Source organism: Schistocerca gregaria, chromosome 1 (assembly GCF_023897955.1).
Source record: "Schistocerca gregaria isolate iqSchGreg1 chromosome 1, iqSchGreg1.2, whole genome shotgun sequence".
Taxonomy (NCBI): domain Eukaryota; kingdom Metazoa; phylum Arthropoda; class Insecta; order Orthoptera; family Acrididae; genus Schistocerca; species Schistocerca gregaria.
Window position 1 is genome coordinate 8996352 of NC_064920.1, and position 23368 is coordinate 9019719.

At 44.2% G+C, this 23368-nt stretch overlaps 1 protein-coding gene across 14 annotated transcripts in view; it reads left to right on the forward strand.

The window, feature by feature from the left end:
- LOC126320910 (tight junction protein ZO-1) overlaps positions 1-23368 on the forward strand; it is an 839027-nt gene that overhangs the window by 563193 nt on the left and 252466 nt on the right. For all 14 annotated transcript variants that reach the window (XR_007558731.1, XR_007558696.1, XM_049994135.1 and 11 more), the window contains exons 4-7: positions 727-1005; positions 15239-15628; positions 21864-21930; positions 22078-22228. Coding sequence is in view for 12 of the 14 variants with exons in the window: in XM_049994135.1 (XP_049850092.1) it covers positions 727-1005; positions 15239-15628; positions 21864-21930; positions 22078-22228 (887 nt within the window). In the remaining 2 variants the exon portion in view is untranslated. The remainder of the gene's footprint in view (positions 1-726; positions 1006-15238; positions 15629-21863; positions 21931-22077; positions 22229-23368) is intronic.

Sequence of the window (23368 nt, forward strand, 5' to 3'; positions counted from 1 at the left end):
GATTTAATTAATTAGTCAGTCTGATAGAGTGAGCGAATGATTCGCTGCTGGGGGGGGGGGGGGGGGGGCGGGGGGAGGGATTACCAGGTATTCACTACTTTGTTCAGGACAGAGAGGGCGCTAGTGTAACACATGAGAGTTGCTACCTACTTCTTCCCAAATGCCTTTGTTCCATCCACTACAAGTTTTCACAGCAGTGGAAATATGAGAACAGGGTTGTACCGACTACCAACGCCAGCTCTGCATAAGCGGCAGGAGGACAGGTGAGGGGGACGGAATGGTGGATGGATGGGTAGGGGGGGGGGGGGGGGGACGACATCTTTGTGTGATTGTATACGTTGGGTCACAGAACACAAACAGGGAGCAACCACTTGAGAGAGAGATGGAGAGAGGAAGAGCATGTGTTTGAGCAGGAATTTCTGAGACATCGAATATCAAAAGGTTGCCACGGTCGTTCGGCGATTATTGCTACGTCCAGTGTGCGCGGTGCACGAGTTGGCCGGCGCGGTGTTGTTAACAGGGTAATTACGGGCGTTGAGTTATGTTGACAATATTCCTACTCCAATCGCAATAAAAAAGTGCCACAATTGTTTAAATATTGCGGATTACCTTGTCAACCTGAAAATGTTTAAATAAACAGTATTCCCTACACTGCTGTCAATTTGAGCACCAGTTCTTTAAATAAACAAATAAATAATGAAACGGGCGCTGCCTCCGCCTTTGCAGACCTGGGCCTGGTGCTGGGCTGCAAGATCTACGTGCGCGAGCTGGCGCGCGCCAGCCGAGCAGGGGCGGGCGGCGCGGAGGCGCAGCTGCTGGAGGGCGACGTGCTGCTCAAGATCAACAACCACAGCACGGACGGCATGACGCTGAAGGAGGCGCGCAAGCTCATCGACGCCAGCAAGGACAAGCTGAACCTGGTGGTGCGCCGCGAGGCGCGAGCCGCCCCCGCGCCACCTGGCGCCGGCCCCGCCGCCTGCTTCGACCACGCCGCCCTCGCCAAAGGTCAGCTACCCAAGACTTTTACAAATAGCTGGTCAGCGGCTCATCGATTATCCACAAATACCATTTCTTCCATCCGTAACCTCTCTTAAATGCACTGTGTGATCAAAAGTATCTGGACACCTGGCTGTAAATGACTTACAAGTTGGTGGTGTCCTCCAGCCTTGATGACAGCCTACACTCTCGGAGGCATACGTTCAGTCAGGTGCTGGAAGGTTTCGTGAGGAATGGCAGTCTTGACGCAGTGCTGTGCTGAGGACAAGTCCGCGCCCCAAAACACCGCAGAGGTGCTCTCTAGGAGTCATGTGAGGACTGTGTGCAGGCCAGTCCACTACAGGGGTGTGATACCACTGCGCCGCAGGCCCGCAGACCGTGCATTACAGGTGTGACCAGGTCCTCGGTCGTGTTCAAAGGTGGAATGTCCGTCCCCGAATTACTCTTCAATAGAGGCAAGCAAGAAGCTGCTTAAAACATCAGTGGTGGCCTGTGCTGTGATGCTGCCACGCAAAACAACGAGAGCTGCAAGCCCCCTCCATGAAAAACACGACCACACCATAACTCCACCGCCTCCGAAGTTTACTGTTACCACTACAGTCTTGCCGCAGTGGAGACACCGGTTCCCGTCAGATCACCGAGGTTAAGCGCTGTCGGCCGGCATTTGGATGGGTGGCCATCTGAAGACTGTTGAAGAATTTTCAGTTTTTGAATACGGCTATTTGATTAAGAATTGTTTCTCCATGCTTTGTGTTATGTATGAAAACTTCCGTTTCTTCCATGATATCCATTCTTTTACTTTTTCCTATTTTGTGTAAAATTTCGAGGTTGTCTTCGATTTTCAAAGGGTGGCCTGTGTCTTTAATGTGAGTTGCTACTGCTGATTTGTTATATTTATCACACCTGTAGCAGTCTAAATGTTCTTTGAATCGGGTTCTGAAATTTCTTCCTGTTTGTCCGATATAATATTTATTATATTGGCTCCAGGTAATTTTGTAAATGCCAGATGCATCAAGGCATGTATTTGGTGGTTTTATGTTGTTAATAAGCTTCCTACTTAAGTTGTTGTTGGTGCTGAAGCTAATTTTTACTTCTGTGTTTTTGAATAGACTTGCTAATTCGTTAGATACTATTCCAAGATACGGCATTTTTACATATTGGACTGCTGGGGCACTGTCAGTTGTAAGTTTAGTCTTAAGCCAGGCAGTGTAGTCTTAACCCAGTTCTAACTCAATAGATTCAAGAAATGTCAACGTAAATAATTGACTAGAACCACGAATATCGATACAAAACCTCGATACTCGATAGAGACTCACATGCTACAGTCCGCCATCTTGTGTTGTGTGTGTAACATCGAAACACTTTGTGCAGTGGCAATCAGTAACAAAATATAATTTGCAATAGTGTAATATTGCCAATTAACAGCTCCGTCATAACACCAGTGATGAAAGTCAAGCAGCATGATGTTGAAATTGTAAGTGATCAACTGTCATATTAAAGCCTGTCATACTATTTTCGTAACACATAACTGAGGCAAATCTACCTACGTCCGATACAGGCTGTAATATACATAGTCAACAACAAAGAAGAAAACCAGCAGAAGACATGACTGATTTCGATTTCTAGACATACACTGCCCCCTCTTTGTCCCAAAATGACACACCAGCAGCTACATTAAAAAATTAAAAAACAATGCATAAAGTGTTTTAGACTAACCTAGTTTAAGACAGTCTATTTTTAAGTAACATTTCTCTATGTATGTTTGTATGTATTAACGCTTGAAAATGCACAGAATATGTTCGAAACGCGTTGCATTAGGTTAGATTAAGAATAAAATAAAAAGTGACTGCTATCAGAAAGTTGAAATAAATAATTAAAGTAGAAACGGATGGGGGATCATCCCAGCGAAGATATGGGCTGCCAGTGAGGAGATCCATTGCGATAAGCGACTTTGACAAAGGGCAGATTATTGCCTGAGGACCAGCGTCTCGAGAACGGCGAAGCTGGTCGAATGTTCACGTGCTACTGCCGTGAGCATCTACGGAAAGAGGTAATAGGACAGTGAAACTAATACTAAGCGCTACATGGTTGGACGTCCACTACTCTTCACAGAACTTGGGATTTGGAGGCTTTTCTGTTCTCTATGAAGTAGGATAGATTCATCGTACATTGTGAAACATGGAGCTCCTCAGCAGACCACTCCCACGTGTTCACATGTTGACCCACGACATCGGTAATTGTGATTGCAGTGGGCACGGAACTATAGGGATTCGACCGTCGATCAAATTAAACGTGTAAGCCTTCGGGTCAACCATTCTTACTACATTAGGTCGCTGGTAGTCTCCACAAACGTCCTCATCGAGGTTAACGGCGCCTCTAAAAGTGCAGCGGGCCACGTACGCAAGCTGGTGGGAGCGGTATTATGCTATGGGAAAAATTCTACTGCGTTTGCATGTGAGTTGTGGTAGTAATCGAAGACACGCTGACAGCTGAGAACAGCCGGCATCCCTTCATACTCTATGTCTTCCCCGACTGCGATGTCATTTTCAGCAGTATAGTTGCCCGTGTCTCGGAGCCAGAACCGTGCCTTAGCGGTTTGAGGAGCACTTTAGTGTACTCACGCTGCGACAAAATTCACCTGATGTAAATCGTATGGGACCAATCCGGGTCGCTACCGACCGTCATCGCCGCGTACGCAAATCAGCGGTCAGTTATTTACACGAATTGGGGACTTGTACAAAGACAGCTAATGCCACATACCTCCACAAACCTATCACCAAATTGTCGGATCCCTGATACGCAGAATTAGTGATGCATTACATTCCAAAGAAGGACATACAAGCTCTTAAGCAGGCGGTCAAAATACACTCCTGGAAATTGAAATAAGAACACCGTGAATTCATTGTCCCAGGAAGGGGAAACTTTATTGACACATTCCTGGGGTCAGATACATCACATGATCACACTGACAGAACGACAGGCACATAGACACAGGCAACAGAGCATGCACAATGTCGGCACTAGTACAGTGTATATCCACCTTTCGCAGCAATGCAGGCTGCTATTCTCCCATGGAGACGACCGTAGAGATGCTGGATGTAGTCCTGTGGAACGGCTTGCCATGCCATTTCCACCTGGCGCCTCAGGTGGACGAGCGTTCGTGCTGGACGTGCAGACCGTGTGAGACGACGCTTCATCCAGTCCCAAACATGCTCAATGGGGGACAGATCCGGAGATCTTGCTGGCCAGGGTAGTTGACTTACACCTTCTAGAGCACGTTGGGTGGCACGGGATACATGCGGACGTGCATTGTCCTGTTGGAACAGCAAGTTCCCTTGCCGGTCTAGGAATGGTAGAACGATGGGTTCGATGACGGTTTGGATGTACCGTGCACTATTCAGTGTCCCCTCGACGATCACCAGAGGTGTACGGCCAGTGTAGGAGATCGCTCCCCACACCATGATGCCGGGTGTTGGCCCTGTGTGCCTCGGTCGTATGCAGTCCTGATTGTGGCGCTCACCTGCACGGCGCCAAACACGCATACGACCATCATTGGCACCAAGGCAGAAGCGACTCTCATCGCTGAAGACGACACGTCTCCATTCGTCCCTCCATTCACGCCTGTCGCGACACCACTGGAGGCGGGCTGCACGATGTTGGGGCGTAACGGTGTGCGGGACCGTAGCCCAGCTTCATGGAGACGGTTGCGAATGGTCCTCGCCGATACCCCAGGAGCAACAGTGTCCCTAGTTTGCTGGGAAGTGGCGGTGCGGTCCCCTACGGCACTGCGTAGGATCCTACGGTCTTGGCGTGCATCCGTGCGTCGCTGCGGTCCGGTCCCAGGTCGACGGGCACGTGCACCTTCCGCCGACCACTGGCGACAACATCGATGTACTGTGGAGACCTCACGCCCCACGTGTTGAGCAATTCGGCGGTACGTCTACCCGGCCTCCCGCATGCCCACTATACGCCCTCGCTCAATGTCCGTCAACTGCACATACGGTTCACGTCCACGCTGTCGCGGCATGCTACCAGTGTTAAAGACTGCGATGGAGCTCCGTATGCCACGGCAAACTGGCTGACACTGACGGCGGCGGTGCACAAATGATGCGCAGCTAGCGCCATTCGACGGCCAACAGCGCGGTTCCTGGTGTGTCCGCTGTGCCGTGCGTGTGATCATTGCTTGTACAGCCCTCTCGCAGTGTCCGGAGCAAGTATGGTGGGTCTGACACACCGGTGTCAATATGTTCTTTTTTCCATTTCCAGGAGTGTATTTTGGCTCATCACTGTATTTATAACGTTCCATAGTATAATATACATTTTATATAAAAAAAACTTGCAGCAAACATGCATTGTCAAACACAAAATTCTTCTTAGAGTATCTCAATTTCGCGTGTTGTAATCTCAAGCGACAGTCGTAAACTAAAGACAGCCGCTTTCATTTGCCAAAGACAGTACTTTCCTGTTATGCATATGTCATTCCAATAGAGTACCGTATGATTACTGTCTGTCATAAAATCTATGAACATACAGAAAGTCGCCGAAGTGGCGCCAACTCAAAAGACTTGCACCAGGCGACCGGTCAACCCGACGGGAGGCCCTCGCCACACATTTCCATTTTTTTCCAACACATGAACGTTAATAGAAAACATAAAAGCATCCGAATTAGCGGGGTTGGATTTTATGTTATGTATTGGCTGTTATTTCTGGACGCACACATTGCAACAGACGTTTAGTACTGATTTTAAAGGACGCGACATATAATGTTCACAGATATTGTGACAGACAATAGTTGAAGGTGACATACGTGTTGCAGGAAAGTACTGAAAGCGACTGCCTTTTGTTATTCTGCAGGACGATAATAAATAAATTTGTTTGGTAGTCGCCGGTCGGAGTGGCCGTGCGGTTCTAGGCGCTACAGTCTGGAGCCGAGCGATCGCTACGGTCGCAGGCTCGAATCCTGCCTCGGGCATGGATGTGTGTGATGTCCTTAGGTTAGTTAGGTTTAATTAGTTCTAAGTTCTAGGCGACTGGTGACCACAGAAGTTAAGTCGCATAGTGCTCAGAGCCATTTGAACGATTTGTTTGGTAGTCCCTACGTGTAGTATCGCGATTCACTGATGGATTACCTTGTTTTATAGCATGTGATAATGGGATAACGTAGTCCCGAAAGATGTTGTGCTAAAAATATCACGTATTTGACAACTGTAGGCGTAACATTCACATTACCAACTCATTTTCTGTGTCCAGCTGAATTTTTATAGGCAGTTAATCGGAACTGGCCCTTTTTCCCAGCCTTCATAATGTTTTGCAAACTGTGATATGAACAATAAACATGTGATACAAAATACACAGCCGGTACCGGTCCTTTGAGAGTACACAAAAAATAGTGTTGGTTGCTTCTCATCATTCCTCATGGTTCTGAAAACTAATTTTTTATTTATCTCGAAAAGTCAGTGTATTGCCTGCGTGAATTACCGAAATCGCAACACATATTCTGTGCCATTTGACATTGTTTAGCAATATTATTGCGAAGGAATTCATTTATTCTGCAGTTCGCAGGATCGTCAGAAGTTGAATCACTGACATATTCGCTGTACATGCGTCGTTTGGGTCGACTAAAACGATTGTTTCCTCGCCATTAGTGGCGTTGTTGTTGTGGTCTTCACCCACAGACTGGTTTGATGCAGCTCTCCATGCTACTCTATCCTGTGCAAGCTTCATCATCTCCCAGTGCCTACTGCAACCTACATCCTTCTGAATCTGCTTAGTGTATTCATCTCTTGGTCTCCCTCTACTATTTTTACTCTCCACGCTGCCCTCCAATACTAAATTGGTGATCCCTTGATGCCTCAGTACATGTCCTACCAACCGATCCCTTCTTCTAGTCAAGTTGTGCCACAAACTCCTCTTCTCCCCAATTCTATTCAGTACCTCCACATTAGTTATGTGATCTACCCATCTAATCTTCAGCATTCTTCTGTAGCACCACATTTCGAAAGCTTCTATTCTCTTCTTGTCTAAACTATTTATCGTCCACGTTTCACTTCCATACATGACTACACTCCATACAAATACTTTCAGAAACGAGTTCCTGACACTTAAATCTATACTCGAGGTTAACAAATTTCTCTTCTTCAGAAACGCGTTTCTTGCTATTCCCAGTCTACATTTCATATCTTCTCTACTTCGACCATCATCAGTTATTTTGCTGCCCAGATAGCAAAACTCCTTTACTACTTTAAGTTTCTCATCTCCTAATCTAATTCCCTCCGCATCAGCCGACTTAATTCGACTACTTTCCATTATCCTCGTATTGTTCCTAAAATCGGAAACGCCTAATTCACTGTGAGAAAAATCACATGCTGCATTATTTTCGATTGTGTTCACAACATTTTTACGCTCCGCATTACTACATTCTGATGTTTCAAGGCTCGAGCTCGACATTGAAACTAGCTGCCTGTGTTTTCATTTTAAAGAGGACATCCATTTTTACACTCTTCCTCACAATTTTCTCTTTCTTTATTGCCTTATCTTTCGCGAGTTTCCTGTATTGAGAACCAGTTACTCTTCTTCGGCTGTCACTCATTTCAATTAATACTAAAATATAAATCACAAATTAAATGCTATACTACAACAGTCTTTACAGTTTCAAATTTAATTGAACCGCCAGACAAGGGGCCGGCTGTAGTAATGACTGGCGGCATTTTTTTGACTTTGACGTCTGAATGGGCGTCGTCGAGTGTCGACACTGTTAGTGAAGTCTGTCATCACAAAGCTCGGTTGTGAACAACGATACTGAATAAAATGAATAATGGCCACACTGTCACGATGTCATGTCATTGTTAACACAAAACCTTTCCTTTTTACGTTATTTCATAAGACCGTTCATGTAATTTGAGCTGTGTGTTTCCGATGTTATTCGTATTCAATTGATTGGGAGTTAAGTTCGTATTCTTTTTTCAGCCGCCCCCTAAAATCCGCCAGTCTAGGCAGCTGCCTAGGCCTAAATACGCCTCTGATTAGTATCTGATTACAACATCTTGGTCACGGACACCGTGTTAAATAGTTGTGCGTAATACTAGGAATGGAACAATCACGTAAAATCGGTATTAGAGACGGCGAATGAAGTCTTCAATTTGTTGAACGGATTCTGGGAAACAGTAATGCATCGTTAAAAAAAATAGCACACAACGCACTATTGCAAAAAATTCTACTGTTACAGTATTTGTTGCCCTTATCACGAACGAATGACAGTAGATATCGAATCGTGTCTGGCCGGTACAGTCTGTCTGAAAGATAAACAGAAATCTTTGGAAGAAAGACGACATAATACTTGCGAAACCCTGGGTAATGATGTAGGTGACAGAGTCGAAGGGAGTAGCTTTCCATATTTCAGCGTCTTCTCTGCTTAGCATAAAACTGCTCCCACCAGCTTGCGTCCGTGGCCCGTTGCATGTTTTGAGGCCCCGTTAACCTCGATCAGGATGTTTGTGGCGACGACCAGCGACCTAACGTAGTAAGAATGGTTCACCCGTAGGCTTACACGTTTACGTTGATCGGCGGCCTAATCCCGATGGTTCCGTGCCCACTGCAATATTAATAAACGATGTCATTAGGTCAAGATGTGAACATGTCGCAGTGGTCTGCTGCGGAGCTTCGTAGGCACCGACTCCGTGGAGCCTGAGGGGCGCAAGTCCCCTCAAAAATTCGTTTGGCAGGGCGGAGCCCCCCCAATAATTTAAGAAAATTATTAACTATATTATGCTTTGTAAAATCACAAAATTAGATTGAAATTTTCTATTTTCCTTTTTTGACGACAGTAACCATTTAAAATACATTCAGTAATGAGATAAACCAAATAATTATTATGGTAGTAAGCAGTGATGTTTAAGGCTTTCCCGGCGTACTGATTGTTCCATAAAAACATGGGAGAACTGCCGGATGTCAGTAACGTTCTGCCACGATATTTCGGCGCAGAGTCTTCTGGCCATCTTCAGGTGAGTGCCACTGTAGTAGTACTGGCGACTACGCTTTTTTTTTGTATATGATGGGGCCCCTCCACGCCCGCACCAACGTGGTGACCAAACCAAAAGTTCTACTGTCACCTCCGTATAACATGTTAGTTTTAGAATCAGGAGTCACAGGATGCAGGCTGTGATGTTATCCATGCGTCTGGGTAAGATTACTCATTTACATGGTCCATCAGGAGATAGAAGTGGTCGAAAGCGATTGAAGGGTAGCGGTTTTTAAGGGCAGAGGGAAAAAAGTGCCAAGGCAAGCGCCAAGGGAAAAAAACCTCTGCGATAGTAGGACGGGTAGTAAGGGCAGTAGCGGATTACTAGCTGCGACAGCGCATGCAAGGTGTGGTTATGTTAGTGCGAGGTATCGTGCATCGTTACCGTTGTCGTTGCTGGCGCTCGTTCCAGGATCTGCTGCTGCTGCGTCCCTGAAACATTACATTGTCATCATATATTAGTGGGCGATCGGTCATAGATCAGCTCACAGTGTGGGGGGTGTGTGTGGCTGGTTTGCGTGCTGTGTGCAGTACGGTTTCCCTGCGATTGCCGGTATTTCGGCGGGTTAAGCATCTGGGGTTGCCAGTAGTAGCTGGGTTGCAGGGGCTCGCCAGTACTGTCATGTTAGCGTGCTATGGACCATAGATGTTCAGTTTCGTGCTAATAGTGTTTTTGGTCTATTATGTTTCCATCTATGGTTGTGGTCGTAGTTACCCAGAGAAAAGATAAACGGGTTACGCGAGTGTCTCGTGTTTCTGTATAGTCGTGTGGAGAGTTTTTGGAATACCTGCAAGATGGTATCTAGCCGATATTCCCGGTGAAGGTCCGCGGTGCGCGTGTAGCGCGGAGCGTTGCTTATGATTCTGAGTACTTTGTTCTGTATGAGCTGCAGACGGCGCACACGTGTGGGCGCAGCGTATCCCCAGACGGGAGCAGCATACGTCATCAGAGGTCTGATAAGTGTGGTGTACATGGACCTGGACACCCTCCTATTCAGTGTGCTACGCCTGTTAAGCATAGGCTAGAGTTGTTTGAGCCTCGCGTTTGCTTTGTTGGTCACGTGTTGGATGTGGTCCCCCCAGAGTAGTTTCCGGTCCAGCCACACACCGAGGTATTTGACCTTCTCTCGGAAACGTATTGGGCGTGCGTGTAGTGTTATTTGATTGCAGTGTTGATGTTTGCGCAGTAGTTTCGGTCTTCTGGTGAACAGAACGGCTTCGCACTTGTCGACGTTTACTCTAACACGCCACTTCACCAACCAGGGCTCTGCCGTTCTGAGTGCGGTCTGTAGTCGTGAGTTAATGTTAGACGGCTTCCAATCTTGCGTTAGGATGGCAGTGTCATCCGCGTAGATTGCCATCGTCGTTGGCGACTACGCGCTGAGCTCCGGTATTTAAAGCCTTCTGAGGTGACACTGCGCATGCGCTGCTCAGCGTGCTGCGCCTCGCGCCCTCCACTGTGAAAGCCTGGTGTATCGGTGTCAGGTCGATTTCCATCTTTATGCAGATAACTACGTCGACTACGAAGTTTCTCTGTTACAGGATTCCAAGCACAGTTCACCTGATAACCGCTGTCTCGATTGATGAGAGTCTCGTTGTCAGACAATCTTATTTCCACATATTCATTGATAATCGAGCTCCAAAAGTTTGATGCATCGGCCAAAATTTTTGTGTCGTTGTAATTCACGGAATGGTCTGTGGAAATACAATGTTCGGCGATTGCGGACTTGGTGGGTTGGAGAAGGCAAGTTCTTTTTACGTCGTTATTGCCATTCAATGAACCCAGAAGAGGATGTCAGTGAAAAAATTCAGTGCCCTCATCTAAGTATTGATGATCTGGAAAAAATATACGAGAGCTTGATTTGTATATTGAATGGAAGGGGTGATAGTTTTGAACACTTTTGGGAATTGTGTTTAAAAGAAAAACCTTCACAAGTTGTTGATCCTTCGCTTCCTCGGAATCAAAGTATACCAAAGAAGTATGAAAACAACGAAGCCAGCTCACCGCACACTTTCAAACGCCCAAAGGAAACTACAGAGCTATTTAAATTGAAGTTTGTGAAACGGTGTTGCATTACTCTGCGGTTTGCTTCAACTGCACTCACACAGGTCATTGCAGTTGAACACGAGTGCTTGCTTTTAGTAAATAGGTGAAAAAAATTGGAGTGTTTCATAAATGACCTAGACGTTGAGAGACTGCGCTTACGCTTGAATTTGTTAGCCGATATCGCTAATAAAAAACAACTGATCTTAAAAAACAAGCGTGATGTAAGAAAGTACATTACACGAGAGTCTGTAGCTGGAGAAATGTTATGTGAAGTAGTGAAGTGCATTAAGCTTCTCCAAGTAGTTCCAATGACGACAGTAATAGTAGAACGGTCATTTAGCGCACTTAGACGTCTGAAGTCATATATCCGATCAACATTGGGACACACGCGATTGAACAACTTGGCTGTTCTTCATGCCCACCGATCTGTTTTGGATGAACTGGATACCCGACCAGTGATCAACGACTTCATACTTTCATATTCAGTAATCCAGTCAGATGGTCGACATTTGCACCTTTCTAAATACACTCTAGCCCTAATATTGGCATTTAGAGCAATATTAAAAATCTTTATGAAACAGAGAATTAAATACATACATAATGTTAAATTTTCAGTTTCGACATTTTAGTACTAGTTTTGTACTATATTACTATAGTAGTATATTGTATTAGTTACTTTCAAATACTTACATATTTTTAGAGTGTAAGGCCAAATTAAAACCCGCTATTTTCATACTTTTTGACTGAAGGTATTAGGCATACTGTATTAACTTTATTAACTGTATGAAATCATTAACTTTGAGAGATATTGTTTTTATTTAATGAACATTGAGCCTTATTCAAAGTAAGCTTAAATTAGCTATTTCACTTATTAATCAAAGTGTTACTACTGTGCGATAGCAACATTTTATGTTTTATTCTTTTAATGATAGTTTAGTATTTATCTGAATATAATTTCAGTCTTGTCGAGTTATCGACAAGTCAGTTTGCGGGGTTCTAATGTTGACCATGTGACTCTAAAATGCTTAAAAAACTTTAAAACTCACTATTTTTCATCTAAAATTTCGAAAATTTCTCGGGACTGGACCCCCAGTATGCCCCCCCCCCCCCCTCCACAATATTTTTTATAAGTCGGCGCCCCTGTCCATGTTGACAATGTCGATGAACCTACCCTACTTCATAGAACCCCACGTTCTGTGCACGTCCAACCATTTAGCACCTGGTAGTAGTTTCACAGTCCTACTACCTCTTTCCGTAGATGCTCACGGCACTAGCTCGTGAACATTCGACCAGCTTCGCCGTTCTCGAGACGCTGGTCCTCAGGCAATAATCTGCCCTTTGTCAAAGTCGCTTATCGCAATGGATCTTCCTATGTGCAGCCCATATCTTCGCTAGGGTGATCCCCCATCCGTTTCTACTTTGCTTGCATTCTTTTGTTACCGCGTCACGTGCCCGCAACGTCACAAGGCGGCATCCATCGCCGCGGTGGGCGGTGGTCATAATGTTTTGGGTTCTCAGTGCATTTTAGTATTGTTGTCAGTACGTGTAGTGTAGCGATTTATCTATTGTTTTATAACATTTGAAAGGGGGCAACGCAGTCCCGAAGAATATCACACAATTGACAGTTGGTGGTGTAACATTGTCAGTACCAATTCATAAGACAGTTTTATGATGGCTTCGCAACAGGTAATAGGAAGCGTGTGTTAACTTTAAAATCTAGAGGACAAATCACAACGAGAATAGAGAAGAAAATAACATCTAAGCTGAAGACAGGAGTGAAATAGTGGAGGATCTTGTTAAAACGAGTTGTTGCTGTAGTGAAACACTTTTCCATACGAAGCCTATCGGTCGGGGACGACCACAACTTCTTTGGGTCAGCATACCGATTCGCTACAGTTAATACCAGAATTCGATCCTTTTCTAGATAAACATACAGAACTTTATGGAAACAAAGAAAAGGTAGCAAATAATATCTTTCTTTTCAAGTGTGTGAAGTGTTTATATCAATTCTGGTAGAATGGTTGACTAGGCATATTGCACATGAAGTGAGGGAAACTAAATATTTTTCCACCATATTGGACTCCACCCCCAATATTACACAAGTGGATCAAATGTCTTCTGTTGTATGGTATTTATCAAAATTTAGATTTCTTGTTGAAAGGTTTATTTGTTTTATATCAAATCCAAGGTACAGATCAGAAGGATCAGCTGATTCATTAATAAATTTATCAAGTAAATATGATTTGGACATTTACTTACGCAGATGTCAGTGATATGAGAATGCAAGCAACATTGTTGGTACTCACTCGGCTCCCCAAGCTAGAGTTTAACAGATCAAGGCTCCTGCTGTGTATATTCCGTGTGCAGCTCACACACTTAAGTTAGTAGGATCGTGTGCAGTTGAGTGTTGTCCTCAAGCAGGTTTATTTTTCCCTTTGTTACAGCAAATGGGTCCAATAAACCAGGGGATACAACTCGTCGGCTTTGACCAATGGCGCCAGAATTGGTCAGAGATTTTTTTTTTTATTTTGTTACACATTTGAAAGAGCTGATAAGACTGTTCAGAAACAAAGGAATACGAGAGACGACAAATATAGTTGATATAGACCAAGGCAAGTAGTATTTTCACGTTAATGACATCGCGTGTTTTTATCGTATTATTTCTGTGGAAAATGAAGGGGCGAAAATGCATGGAAATATTGGTAGCACAGAATACCTCACGTCACGTATACATGGGTTGTATCTCGAACCTCATTCGAACTGTATTGGTTAATTGCGGTCCGGGATACAAGTTCAGACTACGTTGAGTTCTTCGTTTTCGTTAGCATGAATATCCTGTTGTTAAGTTGAACTATATAGGTCAACTGAAGCACGGGATACAAATTTTACATGTGTTGTTTCTTTCGCCTCCGCTACCACTAATAGTCTGTTCTTACGTAGATATTAGTACTATCGATGGCAAAGGAGCTACGTACATAATATTTGTATTCCATACTTCCATTGACCTAAGCTGCTAACGAACACTGCTAACGAAAACGTAGAAATGGAAGTACGTTACATTTGCAACCTGTACCTCAGTTAGCTACATACAACATTTCTATCCTGCTCTCCAGTTGACATATAGGCTATACGTAAATTTAATCAGTGTTACATATCTCGTTTTTTTCGAACAGGTAGTTTCAGTGTCAAGGCCACTTGAAGGACGGGATACAAATTTTAGTTGCGTCGGGCGTTTCGCCATATAAGTTTCTTATTTTAGGACAACCTTTAGTATCTCATTTTCGTTTGTAGGTATGAATCTATCAGTTCCGATGAACCTTGATGATTTGAGAGAGTCTATTGGCGTAGACATGTAGGCCACGATTTGTTTTTTTACGAATAAGTGGTCTCGTTGCCGAGTATGTTCGATGTCGTGAGTGAGGCGAACATATGCGCCTTGCAAGTGTATCTCGTCGCCGTACTCACGACTTGTTCGTATGGCGCTGCAGCAAAGATCGGTCGTGGCAGTCCATTAGACGAGGGACGTGGTTCGAAAAATCTAAGCTCGCCTTGAGATACATTACGAAAATCACGTATTGTTGGTGTTTGAGATATCCTGTGTGGCTATTAATGCCATGTGAGTCAGCGTACAGTTGTGGATTGGTACTCTTTTTGTAGGGAAGTGTGTGGGGAATACATGAAATATAGAGGGCAAGGGGCAATTGGGGGGGGGGGGGATGTTATTTGTGTGTGTGTGTGTGTGTGTGTGTGTGTGTGTGTGTGTGAGAGAGAGAGAGAGAGAGAGAGAGAGAGAGAGAGAGATCTGCCTCTCTGTGCCGAGAATTTTCTGTCACTGGAGCAGCATTGTTGCTTCATCATTCTGAAATATGTGAATGCCAGGACAGAAGCTGTGCTGGTGCACACGTTTTTCATTACATATGACAAAACATGCATCTTAACTAGAAACTGTGAAAGAGTAACGTTAATTTGGTTGTTTGAGTTGTAAAATGTAAAATAAAAAGGAATGTAACAGTGTGAAGAAGCCCAGTGTCATAATTTCGTCACAGTAACATATATCCATGGGAAATATACAAAATAATAACCATTGTCAGTCTCCCAGTGATTTCACTGACATAAAATCTGCTTAAACTGTCACTTGTTCTGACTGTTGGCAACTGAGACTTGTTTCTCATTTCCAGAGTCTCACAGCAGTGGAAACTACCTCGACAGCCTGAGTGGTCCCAACTACTCGTCGCAGAACCTGTACGTGCAGCCCCCCACACGCCACCATCACCACCACCAGCAGCAGCCACCCCCGGCACCGCCCCATCAGCCTGGCTCGGTGGAGGACAAGAGCAACCTGCTGCCACGTGGTCGGTCACGGGGACCACTGCTTGACGTCTCGCTCAGCCAGCTGGACAGGCCGGCCACCCCTGTGGGGGCGTCGACAGGGGCGGGGGTGGCCGGAGTCGAAGGCGGTGGCAGCCACGGCCGGAGCCGCAGCGGGATAGACGAGCCTCCGCCCCCACAGCCGCCACTGCCACACGACCTCCTCGGACCTCCCCGTCCGCCACCTCCACGTCCTGAAGGTGGGTCCTCCCCATTTATAGACTTGTAATAAATTTGTGATGTTTTAAACATTGTTTCTGCATACATGATATGCCTTTGCCTTTCGCAGGCAAGTGCTCTACCAACTGATTTACCCAACACGACTCACACCCCGTCCTCACAGCTCTACTTCCGCCAGTGCCTCGTCTCCTACCTTCCAAACTTTACAGAAGCTCTCCTGTGAACCTTGCAGAACTAGCACTCCTGAAAGAAAGGATATTGCGGATGCATGGCTTAGCCACAGCCTTGGGGATGTTTCCAGAATGAGATTTTCTCTCTGCAGCGGAGTGTGCGCTGATATGAAACTTCCTGGCAGATTAAAACTGTGTGCCGGACCGAGACTCGAACTCGGGACTTTTGCCTTTCGCTGGCAAGTGCTCTACCAACTGAACTACCAAAGCATGAGGTCCAAAGTCTCGGTCCGGCACACAGTTTTAATCTGCCAGGAAGTTTCATATCAGTGCACACTCTGCTGCAGAGTATAAATCTCATTCTGTTTGAAGATGTTTTAGTGAGTTAACTACAAGAAGTATGAACAGAACAACTACAGGAAATTTACACAAAGTATCAGAATTGTGACGAGCCAAGAAACAAGAATTATAATCTGACAAAATGAACAATGCCAATATAGGATAGTTTCCCTTTCCCTAGCCAAAACCCAGCCCTACATATGGTTCCTGCAGTGTTGCATAGTTTGCGAATTTTGAGATGGCAGAGTTAGAAGAGCAATGCATCTACATTAAATTTTGTGTGAAACTCACAAAAGTCCTTACAGAGATGCAGGAAATGATGGAGGAATCCTATGGTGATGAGGGTTTAAGCATCACTGGTATTCCGAATGGTTCATGTGGTTTAAAAATGGCCAGACAGAAGTTAAAGATGACTCTTGTTCAGGACTCCCTTCGACGTCTACTGACAACGCTTGTGTCGGGAATGTAAATGAAATTGTGTGCCAGTCAAAGACTGGCTGTCCAAGAGATTGCAGATGAATATAACATTTCAGTTGAATTAGATGGTGAAATCTGGATGCAGCGTCTTGGAATGCATTGTGTTGCCACCGTGTTCATCCATGGCTCATGTGTCAAGACCAGAAAGAGCTTTGCCTTGCAATCTGTGAAGAGCTTTTGGGTCATGTAAATAAGATTGAGATGTTGTGTCCTGATGATGAGATGTGGGTCTACAGTTATGATGTTGAGACCGAGTTTCAATCTTCACAATGAGGCAAGAAAGGTTTTACAAGATCGAAAAAAGCTCATCAGGACAGGTCAAATGTCAAATCTATGCTGATAGTTTACTTTGACTTTGAAGGATTAATTCATCATGAATTTGTGCCACAAGGACAAACTGTTAATTCATGGTACTATCAGGACTTGTTGCGGTGCCTGTGAGAAAATGTGAGAAGGAAACGGTCGGAAATGCGGCGAGACAATCTTGCATCACAATAATGCACACACAGATTCATCGCTGTTGGTGCGTGACTGTTGCACAAAAAACAAATTCAAGTGCTGCCGCATCCCCTGTAGTCTGCCCCGTGGACTTTTTTTTGTTTCCAAAATGGCGAAGATTTGCAATGATAGATGATATTAAAGAAAATCTGCAGAAGGCGTTTCACACAATCCGTCATGAGGCTTTCTGAGACTGCCAGAAGTGGAAACTGGAACAGTGTATCAGTTGTGGAGGAGAGTATTCGAAGGAGACTGTGCACAATAAGTAAAAGGTAAGAGTGGAAAAAATTTGTGGACAAAGTTCTGGAATTTTTTTGTACAGATCTAGTACATACATCTGTGATAGATTTTGTAGAAGACTAGATTCCCATATTTTCTGAGCATAATCTGAAATTATTAGTGGGTGGCTTAAATGTTCAGTTAGGAGGAGATGCTGAGATGTACAATACAGATAGCCATACTGCAGGTGCAACCACAATGGAGGGGTATCTGTGAAGAAACCAGACTAACCTGTGGCTCCTGAAAAGTGGCAGCAGCCTTTTCAGTAGATGCAAGGGCAATGGTATGAATGATTGTCTGATCTAATCTTGTAACAGTAACCAACACACATTTATTATTTCATTACTAATAGTGACTGAAAGTAGGAGTGGCCTGCCATAACATTTCCTGACATCACGCATATCTATGTTGTGGCTTATTGACGATGGCATTCTCGTGAGTAAAATATTCTAATGCTAAAATATGCCCCCATTTGAAACTCCAGGCGAGGACTACACAGGAGAATGTTGTCATCAGGAAAAACAAATCTGCTAACAGCCCGACCTCGTACCAGTGCAGTAAGGGCAGCAGCAAAGGGGCAGGGGAGGCAGGTGAAAGGTCAGTGGGATGTCGGCAGGGTACCGAGGGACTTGGCTGTAAAGTGATGGGCCAGTGGGACAACAGCAAGGAAATGACGGGTTGGTGGGATATCAGCATAGGTGTGATGGGCTCGGCTAGATGAGCGACGAGCCAGTGGAAAGTCGGCACGGGTGCTCCGGGATCAGTTGGACGAGTGTCAGCTGGTGGGATGTCAGCTGGGAAGTGATGAGCTTGACCGGATGATCGAGGGGCCTGTGAGATGTCAGCTGAGAAGCAACAGCGAAGGCATTGCGTGAAATGGGGAGTGGAATGCAGTTAGCTTCTGTAGACTATGTTGCATGTGCTGCAGCAGCAGGAACTGTATTAACACAGTTGAAGGCAGTGAAGCCGTACTAAATGAAAAACACATATGGGGCTTCAAGGAAAAAAGTCCTAAGTAGTGCACTGCGATGAGCAGCCACACTTTGCAAGCACACTAGTATGAAAAATTCTGACAGTCACTGTTGGGCTGAAATTCACTCCTCATCACCAAATTTTGTGTCATAGCCAAGAGATCCACACCAAATAACATGGCCCCAGATAGAAAGAAATAAATGAACTTCATTTACACACAACTGAATACAACAAAACTGTCATTCAAACTTGAATAAAGCACTAGGAGACTTTTGACAAGGGCAACATTGGTGAAACTGTATCTTTGGAGCACGGTAGGGCTCGAGGATCATCCAGTAAAGAGGTCCTGAAAAGTGGAAGCTTGTAGGCAGTTAGGTGTAGCGTCTGTGCTGGGAGAGATGGGTCCACTGGATGGGCTGCAGGGATCAGAGTGACAACAGGAGGTTGGCCGGGTGGCATTCTTTAGAGCCGACTGGCGGAAGAATATGTCCATGACAATCTGCGAGCACTTGATCTGTGGAAAAGGAATTGATGCCTGTGACAAAAGAGCTAATTGTGGTGCCACATGTTACTTTGGTGGCTGCTGGTGCAACGGTTGACAACAAACGTGATATACTTATTTGTGAATGTCCTGTTTATACTGTCACCTGCGGTCGTGTCACCAGTGGGCTGCAAGGTGGCAGCCTGCGATCACATCTGTGTTGTGTGATGGTGGATTACAGAGACCAGAGACTTTGAAGGTTCACAGAACAATCTAAGCTGTGAAAATCTAAGCTATGACTTCTCTAGACTTGTCCCATGGGGTTGAGTGCTACAGCATCCCCTAAGTGGATCAGGTGTGCTTGACCTGTCAAGAGTTAGCCAGCTGTGAGTGGGGTGCACACAAGGGATTGTCGCATTAGGTAATTCTCCACAAAGTCCAGATGATGATACTTTGGGATCTTTTACAGTTATTAGTCTAGAGCCTAAAAAAATTCCACCTCACAGACGAAAATATTAAATTCCAGATTGTAGAGAAAAATCTCGTTTCACTAATGTGTATGTTCCCTAATTATATTGTTATCATCAGAGGAGACTTTAATCACACAATGGTCATCTAGATATTTACGGTCTTGTAAGTATTGCCCATGACAAGACATCCTCCAAAGCAGTGCTAAATGCATTATCTGAAAGCTGTCGAGAACAGATATTTTCGATAACTAGCTGTGCTGCCAGTATATTAAAACATAATGGCAATAAAAAAGCCTGGCCTGTTTGATGAGGATGTATGTAAGGAAACTGGTATCAGTGATCATGAGGAAGTTGTAACAACAGTGACTACTAAAGTACAAAGGCCAACCAAAACAACAAGGTAAAGAAGCAGTAATGTAAAATTTTAAGGAAAAACCTGAAACATTTTGATCTGGATCTGGTGCTCAAGTTTAGAAGAATACTTGACCAAATGCTGCACAAATTCGGGTAAGTACTAACCAGAACAATTTGTGATGGAAGGGGCTCTACATGGAATACAGTGTCTGCAGAGAAACTTCTAAACTAGCAGTGACTTCTGAACAATGGACATGAAACACAGCATTAAGGCTATAGATAGAGAAACACCAAATGAAATGTGTTTGTCTATCAGTGTGTGAAGCCTTCAAGGAGTATCATGGCAGAACCTTATTGAAAGACTTCTCACAAAAACAATGAAATTCGTATCAAATTGAACCAGAGTTAGTGTCCAGGCACTGGTGTATGACATAGAAATTTAAACTGAGAGTACCAAAGCAAAAGTGGAAATGCTGATCTCCATTTTCAAGTGACAATGATTGGATTCGGACTTTTCAGTACCAACTCTTCATTAATTAACAGTACTCTAAACTCAGTATAGTTTTAGAGCACGAAAGTCCACCTTGACAATGTGTAGCGATGTCCAAGGTGACCAAGCACACAATCGTCAGTAGTGGTGACGAGCCGGGAGGTGCCGAGGATGCTAAGCAGCATTGTACAGTGTGGCTCTGAGCTCGGACATCCGTGGCTGATGATCCTGACAAAGACGTGAGACAGCACTGTCTGATGGGTAGCGGCAGCTGCAGGCATTGTGGTCCAAAGCATAGACTCGAGGTGGCTAATGGTTGGTCTGGAGCCCGAAGCAGAATTGGCTGTCGAGGGGCTGAATGGTGACCTACGCACCTCGTGCCTGAAGATGCTGCTGCAGGTGCAGGAGGATTGGCGTTAATATCAAACAGTGTCTCATGAACCTCACCCATATGCAGGGTACCAACGTTGCACATTCTATACTTTTGAATTATTTGGCTCTTTTCTCAGATGATTCTTTAGGCTTCTATGTATCATTCTCCCTTCATCTGTTGCTATATTTTTCCATTTTCTTCTCACTTCCATCTTCCTTGGCACTTTTTCAGGTACCTGCTCTTTCTTAATTTTTAATCTTTGTCATATATTTATGGATCTCTTAGCTCTTCTCTCTGCTATCTTTCAGTCTTATCAGTTTTTCACTCACTTTCTCTTCCTTATATGCTTTGTACTATATTTTCAATATTTTCTCTTCTAGCACTGTAACCTTCGCTTCATACTGAATTAACTTAGTGTGTAGGTAGTGTTTTGGCTTCCCTTGGTAGTGTTTTGGATTCCCTCTCTTTAATTTCTTGAGTGATATTTCCATTTTCGTAACAACTTAGTTACAATATGAGGCAGTGTTTACAAAAATAGCAAACCAAACCTAAGAGAAAAATATATCGCCGTCTGCTACTTAACAATATATATATATATATATATTAAAAACAAAGATTCCAAGACTTACCAAGCGGGAAAGCGCTGGCAGACAGGCACATGAACAAAACACACAAACACACACACAGAATTACGAGCTTTCGCAACTGGCAGTTGCTTCGTCAGGAAAGAGGGAAGGAGAGGGAAAAATGAAAGGATGTGGGTTTTAAGGGAGAGGGTAAGGAGTCATTCCAATCCCGGGAGCGGAAAGACTTCCCTTAGGGGGAAAAAAAGGACAGGTGTACACTCGCGCACACACACACACACACACACACACACACACACACACACACACACACACACACACATCCATCCGCACATACACAGACACAAGCAGACATATTTAAAGGCAAAGACTCTTTCTCTGTAGTCATGTAGATGCACTGTGCTAAATAATGTGTGCTATAGTTTGACTTTTGCTCATACTAAAAACTGTGTCTATCATAGTTTTTAAATACTAGACAACATGCTGAACAATTTTGTTTGAGATGTTGTTTCCATTAGATGTATTCTGAGACATTTGTGTAATAAATGTAGCAACTAGAGAGCAGTATGTCAGTTAAGATTATCCCATCACTTCAAGTAAACTCTACAAATGGCTGACAGTGACCATATGTTGAAAATTAAAACTTAAAATTTATGTTTGTAAACTACCTTTATGTTAAAATATCAGTGACATTTAAATGGCATTCCATATCTATGGTCTATTACCAGCTAGAAGTTGACAGTTTACAGCGATGTCTTTCTGTTACAGACTATTACAGCAGTAGACGGCAGTTGTACGATGATGATCCACTGCTGCAGAGATCGAAACAGCCGATGTAAGTAACCAGAAAATAGCTTATATTGTAAATTCTGACTTGTATATTGCACACAACACCATTTCAGATGCTGATATATTTTTATTTAATCATTTATTACTGTAAAAGCTCCATTAATTCTTATTTTAAATCTCTGGAATAATACAGACCTGATCCTCGGTTCATCACATTCCAAAAGGAGGGTTCTGTTGGCATTCGACTGACTGGAGGCAATGAGGTGGGAATCTTCGTGACAGCAGTCCAGCCTGGGAGCCCCGCCTCTCTCCAAGGTCTGCAGCCTGGTGACAAGATCCTAAAGGTAACATTTGTGTGTACACATGTAGTTTAACTTTCACATAAAGGTGTCCTGAAAAGGAGGTATAGGGTAAATCATTTTGTTATGTATAGTCTGTCTTCTTTAATGCACACAGTCATTTGGTTCACGAGATTGTATAATGCTGAGATCTTAAGGTTGGTTGTGCAGTTGTTTATCTTCTGTTACTCATACAGTAATTGTTGAGTTCAAATTAATGATATGAATATAATAGAGGGAAACATTCCACATAGGCAAAATATATATAAAAAACAAAGATGCTTTAACTTACCAAACAAGAAACCACTGGTATGTTGATAGACACAATAAAATAAAAAACACACAAACACACACACACAAATATTCAAGCTTTCGCAACCCATGGTTGCTTCATCATGAAAGAGGGAAGGAGAGGGAAAGATCAAAGGATGTGGGTTTTAAGGGAGAGGGTAAGGAGTCATTCCAATCCCAGGAGTGGAAAGACTTACCAGATTCATCCGCAGATATACAGACACAAGCAGACATACGTAAATGCAAAGAGGTTGGGCAAAGATGTCAGTCGAGGTGGAAGTACAGAGGCAAAGATGTTGTTGAACGACAGGTAAGGTACGAGGGGTGGCAACTTGAAATTAGCGGAGGTTGAGGCCTGGTGAGTAATGGGAAGAGAGAATATATTGAAGGGCAAGTTCCCAACTCCGGAGTTCTGATAGGTTGCTGTTAGTGGGAAGTATCCAGATAACCTGGATGGTATAACATTGTGCCAAGATGTGCTGGCCATGAACCAAGGCATGTTTAGCCACAGGGTGATCCTCATTACCAACAAACACTGTCTGCCTGTGTCCATTCATGCAAATGGGCAGTTTGTTGCTGGTCATTCCCACATAGAAGGCTTCACAGTGTAGGCATGTCAGTTGGTAAATCATGTGCGTGCTTTCACACATGGCTCTGTCTTTGATCGTGTACGCCTTCCGTGTTACAGGACTGGAGTAGCAGGTGGTGGGAGGGTGTATGGGACAGGTTTTACACCGGGGGCGGTTACAAGGGTAGGTGGTTTGGGGATTTCATATGGATGAACCAAGAGGTTACGAAGGTTAGGTGGATGGCGGAAAGACACTCTTGGTGGAGTGGGGAGAATTTCATGAAGGA